General features: G+C 44.8%; 1 protein-coding gene across 1 annotated transcript in view; it reads left to right on the top strand.

Moving 5' to 3' along the window:
• Nucleotides 1–8,865, top strand: part of Ankdd1b (ankyrin repeat and death domain containing 1B) — a 60,229-nt gene that overhangs the window by 45,705 nt on the left and 5,659 nt on the right. The window contains exons 11-12 of the mRNA XM_031360055.1: nt 504–602; nt 6,047–6,142. Coding sequence (XP_031215915.1) covers nt 504–602; nt 6,047–6,142 — 195 coding nt within the window. The remainder of the gene's footprint in view (nt 1–503; nt 603–6,046; nt 6,143–8,865) is intronic.

Below are 8,865 nucleotides of genomic sequence, written 5' to 3'. Positions count from 1 at the left end.
AGGGAGGAGGGAGAGGGAGAGGGAAAGGGAGGAGGGAGAGAGGAGCAAAGTATGTGTGGGGAATCATGTGGATTCTAAGGAGGACAAGTAGCTGTGGAGTGGGAAGGGCCAGGGCCTGTGTAGCAGGTACTTGTGGCACCTAGGGAGCCTGGAGGTCAGGTGGGCTTTGATATGCCGATAGGTGCCTCAGGTAGCCATATGTCCCTTCTGTCAGAGATGGGGGAAATTACTCCTATGGTAGTGGGAACCTGTTTCACAGTTCCTGGCTTTTATTTAACCTCTAGAAATCCTCACATAGTGCAACTTGAGATCATTTCTGGATGTTTGGATTGCCTGTGACCTAACCATAACTTTCTCTCATCTTTCAATATTTTAAATTCTGCTGCAACAACTGTCCCGTATACCCACCCACATAAGGATACGTGCTTCACCCATTTTCTCCAAAAGCCTATGTGGTGTTCTACTGCATGGGCTTCCATGACAGTTCACCTCTCTCATGGCAGAGGCAGCAGACCCCTCTGCACATAGCTGCTGATCTTGGAAATGTGGAGCTTGTGGAGACACTGCTGAAGGCTGGCTGCAACCTGAAAATCACTGACAAGGTAGCTGCCCTGGCTTCCCTGGTTTTTGAAATGGCAGTGGAGATTTCCCTATTGGCTGCCATGTAAAATAGGAACATCAGAAGTCCTTCTGAGAGATGGACACGGACTGCATTTTCATAGGGAGGAAAACACAGATTATCTATCTGTCTGTCTGTCTATTTATCTATCTATCTGTATAAGTGTGTGTGTATTCTTGTGTGTGTGTGTGTGTATGTGTGTGTGTGTGTGTGTGTGTGTGTGTGTGAGAGAGAGAGAGAGAGAGAGAGAGAGAGAGAGAGAGAGAGAGAGAGAGAGAGAGAGAGAGAGAGAGAGAGAGAGAGAGAGAGAGAGAGAGAGAGAGAGAGAGAGTATAGCACATGGAGGCCTGGAGGCCAGTGGTCCATGTTGGGACTGTTCCCTGTCTTATGTCTTTGAGACAGGATCTCTCACTGGATCCAGAGCTTTCAATTTAGCTAGACTGGTTGACCAGCAAGCCCCAGGGATCCTCTTGCCTGTCTTCTCAGTCCTGGATTATAGGGCCAAGCCTTTCACAATGTTGCATGCATGGCAAGCACCTTATTGACTGAAGCCATCTCCCTAGCTCTACACCTCAATTTTGATTGAGATTGTTCGGCTGGGGTGGAAGCTGAGAAAACCCACTTCAGATACAGAAATTTAAAATGAAAGCTTTATTTTCTGAGCCACCAGGGAGGCGGCCAGTTCGGGATTTGAACTGTGTCCCCAAAAGGAAATTGTACAACATGTTTATAGGATGGGAACACAAAGCAAGGGACATGGGGTAAGCTGTTGTATTGACCAATCATATTTCGACACAAGTAATTAAGCAAGGAAGTTAATATTGGTGACTGGGCCTATCTGGGTCACCTGGTTTCAGGGTCCTTGAGCCAGCTTTTGTAGCCAGGTCCCTTCCTGGACTCTTAGAATGATAAGAGTCCTGGAAACTTAGAATGATAAAGGAACAGAGGAGTGGGCAAGGAAAGAAGCTTAAGTCAAGATGGGCAGCACATTTATGACTGTGTGCCTTGGTTTAGATAACAGAATACCAGCATCTTCCCTCTTTCCATCCTTCACCAGTTAACAGACAAACGTGAAACATCTGACGAAGCAGGATAGGAGTTGGGTTCTGGGCCTGGGAACATAAACTCAGTTTTGATCCTGCCAGCAAGGTGGAACTCATTCCTGAGATGGCTGAACTCAGGGAAATGCCTCCTAACAAGACCCGTCTATGGGAATTACTACTAAATATTGGTCTTTAGGATTCAAATGATTCAGTGATATTTTTCAAGATTAAAAGTTCACATGGTCCAAGTATAGTGTTTATATGTGAAGATTTATAGAAATAATTTCCCATCCACACTTGCCTCTAACTTATTTGGTTTTCATACTATTATGCCATGTATATGCAAATAATAACTCAGTTGCTTACACATTTAAAGTACATTTTATCTTTAGTCTGCTCTCTGATCTCTAATTTTGTGTGTGATGAATGTATGTGTGATATATGACGTGTGTGTGTGCATGTGTGTGTGTGTGATGTGTGTATATGTGATATGTGTGTGTGTGTGTGTGATGTGTGTATATGTGATATGTGTGTGTGTGATGTGGTGTATGTGTGTGTGTGATGTGGTGTATGTGTGTGTGTGATGTGTGTATATGTTATATGTGTGTATGTGTGTGTGTGTGTGATGTGGTGTATGTGTGTGTGTGATGTGGTGTGTGTGATGTGGTATGTGTGATGTATATGTGTGTCCATGTGTGTGTGCATGTGTGTGTGTGATGTGTGTGTGGTGTGTGTATATGTGGTATGTGTGTGCGTGTATGTGATGTGGTGTGTGATGTCTGTGTGGTATGTGCATATGTGGTATGTGTGTGCGTGTATGTGATGTGGTGTGTGTGATGTGGTGTGTGTGGTGTGTGTATGGTGTGGTGTGTGTGATGTGGTGTGTGTGGTGTGTGTATGGTGTGGTGTGTGTGATGTGGTGTGTGTGGTGTGTGTATGATGTGGTGTGTGTGATGTGGTGTATGTGATGTGTATGTGTGTTGTGTGTGTGCATGTGTGTGTGTGATGTGGTGTGTGTATATATATGATATGTGTGTGTGTGTTTGTGATGTGGTGTGTGTGATGTGTGTGTGGTGTGTGTATATGTGGTATGTGTGTGTGCACGTGTGTGTGAGATGTGGTGTGGTGTGTGTGTGTGTGTGTGTAATGTGTGTGTGTGTGATGTGGTATGTGTGATGTGGTATGTGTGATAGTGTGTGTGTGGTGTGTGTGATGTGTATGTGTGTGGTGTGTGTGTGATGTGGTATGTGATGTGGTGTGTGTGATGTGCGTGTGTGATTTGGTGTGTGTGTGTGGTGTGTGTGTTATGTATGTGTGTATGGTATGTGTGATGTATGTGTGATGTGGTGTATGTGTGTGGTGTGTGATGTGGTGTGTGTATGGGTGTAGTATGTGTGATGTGGTGTGTGTGTAGTGCATTCTTGCCACTCTACTCTGGTGTCAACCTTGGTGTTAAGCATGTGATGTTTGTGCTTCTTGTATCCCTTGTGTTGCTCCCTCACTCTGTGTATGTGTGGGCTTGGCTTGGGCACTTTCTAAAACCTTGAATCAAGCTGGTTTCTCCTGCTACTCTTCTGGGTGTCTGGGTTGGGAGCAAGTTGATTCAGAACAAGCAGACTGTTAACAGAGCATGCCAATTCCTCTTTACAGGGCAGAATGCCAAGGCGTCTTTATAAAACACAATATGTCATTTCCGGCACTGGGCATAGAATGCAGGGCCTTGCTCTCAGAAGGCAATCGCCACACCACTGAGCCATGTCTGCAACCCCAAACCTGCCACTTTCTTCCTGGTTCACTGTGTCCTCTTGTTCAGAGCCGTGAGTTCTGCATATGTATGATCTGGACATTTGTTTTTAATCATAAAAGTATGACAAGCTGTGGACAATGTGGTGAACACAGTAACACATGTGCAGGGAAACATGACCATCTACCCTGGGGCCTCGGCTGGGGAGCAATGCCACTGTCTCCGCCGATGTGGCTGGTTGAGTTTATTAACATTCAGCCTTCATCTTTCCCCTGCATTCTTTTTAGAGTAACTTATTCTGTTTTCATTCATAGTTAATTCCTCCAAGGCTTGGGTAGAGACTCTGTAGGAATTCTGTGGGCCCTGCTGCTAGTGGATTGGCTATCCCAGTTGTCAAGGTCAACACTACCAAGTGACTTTGCTTGTTTTAAACCAAAGGCTTAGTGTTGTTAGCCCTCAGGATGCAATCCCTCACTCTCTCTTCTCCCACACAACTTTATTCTAAGGGTCTGGCCCACGGCTGACACCCAATACATATATAACTAGTGGATAAACACTACCCTCCCTTTTTACCTACTCCCACATGTTCTTTAATAATAATAACAATAATAATGATATAATAATAATAATAATAATAATAATAATAATAATAATAATAATAAACCCAAAGGTATTTCTCAGACTGTGTTAAAATCAAGATTGGTAGCCAGGTATGGTGGCACAGACCTTTGATCTTAGCACTCTGGAGTAAGGCAGATGGATCTCCAGGAGTTTGTGTCCAGCCTGGTCTACATAGCAAATTCTAGAGTTCCAGGCCAGCCAGGCTTACATAGTGAAATGCTGAAGAGAGAATCACACACACACACACACACACACACACACACACACATACCACCACCCCCCCCACAGAGAGAGAGAGAGAAAGAGAGAGAGAGAGAGACAGACAGACAGACTGACTGACTGACTTGACTAAAAAGGAGTCAAGAGAGGGGCTTGATATAAGTCTAACTTGGGGATCCCAAAGCTCTTGGCCTCTGCCTGCCTCTCTGTCAAGGGCAAATGGCACCTCCACTCCAATGTGTTATTCCTTAAGGAAAGTTTCTCCAGCTTGAGAATTCTGACTTTTAGAATGCTGCATTCCCAAAATAGGCTAATTATGGTGATTCGAATGGCTTTACAAGGCAGAACGCAGACAGTGTGCAATTACAGAGGCTTGCTAAATGCCTGCCAAATGCAATCCTTCCTGATTTCATTACCAGTGTGCCTGCTTACAGGCTGCTTGCTTCCAGCCCCTATGTCTGCTTACCTGGGTCTTAGCGCCTGCACTAAAAACCATGCCTTTGGTGTCACTGAGAATTGTACTTGTAGCTGCTATCCAGACATGGGGTTAGAAATGCAGGTTTCTAACACTGCATTTATTTTCTGGGGTTATATCTGACCATTATGTTTAATTAACTTTAGAGTCTCTGAGTGAATTTGTCATGGGTCATTAGAAATGCAAACCAGGGGCCTGGGGGATAGCTTGTTTTGAAAGCAGGATGATATGAGTCTCTGAGTCTCATCCCTGGTACCCATATAAAAATGCCAAGGCTGGGCACAGTGCTGGGCATGGTGGCATGCACTTATAACCCTAGAGGTCACGTAGAAACAGAAGCATCCCTGGGACTTGCTGGCTAGCCTGTCTAGTCTAATGGATAATCCCCAGGCCAATGAGAGACCCTGTCCTAAAAGAGGTGCTATATGTTCCTAAAGATAACCAAGGTTGTCTTCTGGCTTCTGCATGACTGCTTATATATGTGTATGGGCACAGACACTTACATGGGTGGGCACATACACATGTACATGGGTATGCGAGCGCACGTGCACATAAAAAAAAAGAAAGCAAATACAAACTACTCTCCTTATTAGGAAAGCATGTATAGATGCAGAAATAGAAACTGTGCCCTGCATAAAATCAAGGGGCCACAGCTTGCGAAGCTGTGCTGTGTGAGACAGCCATTGTGAGCAGGGTTCACCTTTTGTAGCTTGTGTATGATGCAGCATGAGCTGCAGGCAGCATATGTCCCAGATGATGTCCAACTCAGTCCGTTCTTTCTCATCCAATTTGGTTAAATTCAGAACACTTTAACCTTGGTTAGCGGCTGTGTCTTATAAAAGACAAACCTCCTAGCTGGGAGCTGGGAGTGAAACCCTACACTGAGCTCTGTTTCATTATTGGAGCTGTTCTTGGATCCAGCCCTTTTCTGTCTCATTACTTCATCCTCCTCAAGAGAGGTTTCCAGCTCCTGATCTAAAGTGGCTGCCCATATTCCCACTCTCCTGTCGCATTCCCCTTGGGAAGTGGAAGGATGGAAAAAGAAAGTCATCTTCCCCAGGAAAGGAATGTGCCTTTACATTCGCATACCATTGGCCAGAGTCTAGGTCACATTCCTGACAAGGGAGCTCGGAAATGTGAGGGGTGGCATACATCCTAAGGGTTCACATGGCACCTGGTGTAATTGCAGAGACCCCCAGTGATTAAGGTCCGGCCCTCAGTCCACTCAGGTAGCAGAATTGGGATCTGAGTTCTATCCCAAAGCTGGAGCTCTGCCTACCACGCAACATCACTCTTTATTTTAATCCTTCCCCTTTTTAATTTAGCAAGGAAAGACTGCCCTGGCTGTGGCTGCCAGGAGCCACCACAGCCTCATCGTGGATATGCTCATCAAAGCTGAGAGGTACTACTCATGGAGAGAGGTAAGCAAGGCCAGTTTCAGCAAATTCAGGGGCTTTTTTTTTTGGCACCTTCCCCCTCCATTTTGGAATGGGGAATGTTGGGTCTGTATAATTCTTTTTTTCCCCTGTTGTAGGAAACCTTGCTCAGTACAGTTATGACTGTCCAGTGCCTTGTGCCGTCCCTGTTCATGGAATGGACAGTGCCTCTTCTTCTCTTCCTTTGTGGGCATTCGCAATCAGATCTGAGAATGTGGGCCAAGCGGCCACGTCCACAGCAGCTTCACTGGCCCAGAATGCGAGCCCGATGGCTGGCTCTGCTGTGACCTCTGTCTCATGGTCTCTGGCCTGTCACGGAAACTCCAATGAGTGGCACACATGGAAAGCACTTGGAGTTTCTCCTGGCTCTGCTGTTTTTGCTGTAGCCCTATGCTGGCTTTCTGGCACTCAAGTGTTCTGGGACAATCACAAACATATACATCTTTGAACATACAAATCATATCTCTAAATCAGTTTTTATCTTCGTCTTCCTTTAGCTTTTCTGCCAGCCTCAGCTTCTTGGTAGACTGTCCCTCCCTCTCCAGGATTCAAGTCTATAAGGCAACATGCTCAGACACAGGACAGCCCCAACTTTTACATCCATGCTGTTTCTTAGTTTCCCTGCTGCGTGCATGGCTTCTCCTTGGCCAATGTGTCACCCCAAAATACATGTCCTCACGTCTCAGGTGTCTACTGCGCAGGGGCTACAAACTCAGATTGTGGCCATTGACCAATCCTGGGAAAGTTTTTTCTAAATCCTTAAAGCAAGAATGCCCACTGTTTACCTTTCCCTCACAGCCCTGCTTGGCAGTCTGGACATACAGGCATGTCAATTGATGACAAGGAGACCTGATACATGTGTCACTAGGCAATGTGATCATTCTATCCATGCCAGTGGCCACTCTTACATGGGTCACACACCTTTACCAATCAAGCCACTGTCATATATGTGGCCAGAGAGGATCCACCCAGAATCCATGACCATGGATGGATTCTTTCAATGCCTCCTCTCCTCTGTTCTTGCATGCAGAACAATAAAGTCTGTTCCGCCCATACAGCTACTGTTTCTTATATAAAGGTAGAATTCTGTTTAATTCCCCTCCTGACTTATTTTTATTTCCCTTTTGTCTTTGTTTCTTTGTCCTTCTGTTCTGTTCATTTTCTTAAGCATCTTTATGGTACTAAAAGACTTAGGTTCCTTTGCTCTTGTTCTTTAAATGGTTTTCTACATTTGCTTTGAAAAAAATCAAGCTGTTCAGTCCTTCTATTTTTAATGCCTGGTAGAAGTCTCATATTCTTTTGGCTAGATGAGAATAAATGACTTTTGTACCAAACAAACCTTTCCTTTCATACAAATCCTGGGAGGTAAGTAGATGATAAACATTGAGAACCTTGTATAATGCACACGTATAGATGAAGGAAGACTTCAGAAAGAGTACGTTGAGAACTCTGGTGACAGCTGGGGTCCTGAGGGCTGTAGTGCTGGGAAAACTTGCTTTTAAATACATAGCATCAATTTCTTTCTTTAAAAGGTTTACCAAATGCACTTATTATTTTCATTAATCAAACCAGCTTATATCCTGGCTTAGAACAAAATAATTACTAATAAAGAGTTTAAAGAGATAATTTGAACTTTCCTTTTATATCTACTTACATGTGTTATGTCTATATGTACATCCCATTTAAATTACTTCTATATTGTGTCTAAATGTAGACATACATAACCATCATCGTCTATCACTAAATTTAGCGATTCAGAGGCAAAGGATGCGTCTTAAGTCTGTCCATTGCTATTAATTTTATGGACTTATTGTGTGTGAGGTGTGTGTATGTGTTTGTTTGTGGGGGGGAGGGAGAGAGCACATGCACAGAACTTTTGAGTCAGTGCTGGCTGTTCACTTTGAGGCAGGGTCTTTCCTCTTGTTCCTGTTGAGCTTCAGTACTGCAGGCAACTTGGCCTGAACACTTGTGATTCTTTTCTTTCTCTTCCTTGCTGTACAAGTCCTGGGCTTACAGATGAGCCCCACTGCATCCAGCTTTTTAAGTGGGTTCCAGGAAGCAAGCACATGGAGTCAGGCTTGGGCAGCAAACCTCCTCAGTGGCTATGCCACCATGACAGCCCTGTTTACCCTGCCACTTCTGTCACTCCAGTGACTAGGTCAGTCCCAACACTTTCACTTTTAGAAGAGACTTCGGCTTTCCGAGTTTCCTCTTCTGTCTATAGAAGCCTGAGTGTCCACCCTGTCTCGAATGCAAGATTCTTTGAGAAATAAAAAAGCACAGAGCCAAGATGAACGCAGGACCAGCCTGACCAGTTCTCTGCTCACGCTGTTTGAGGTTTTGATTTCACTAGGTGTGTATTTTATGAGATGGAACGGGGAGGAAAGGTGAACTTTTTGGTGTTCCCACTTGATTCTTACTATTCCTGGAAATGAGACACCATGGCAGGGAAGCCCAGGCTGCACTGGAGGCTGCATCTTAGGGTCGTTTGAACAGTTGTGGATAGCCCACACCTCTGGTCCTATCCCAGTTTCTGCACACAAGTCTAACACCACAAGAAAGTCCTGACCGTCCCTTGGTGCAGATCCTCAGGTGTGTGCAGAGCTTTGGAGGAGGCTGCTGATGGGTGCAGGCTGATCCAAGGTGAGGGCTGAGAGTTGGCCCACTAAGTCCTTCTCAAAAGTTTTTTTTTTTTTTTTTTTTTTTTT

This window comes from Mastomys coucha, unplaced genomic scaffold (genome assembly GCF_008632895.1).
Source record: "Mastomys coucha isolate ucsf_1 unplaced genomic scaffold, UCSF_Mcou_1 pScaffold8, whole genome shotgun sequence".
Lineage (NCBI taxonomy): Eukaryota > Metazoa > Chordata > Mammalia > Rodentia > Muridae > Mastomys > Mastomys coucha.
This window is presented reverse-complemented; position numbering and strand designations above follow the sequence as displayed.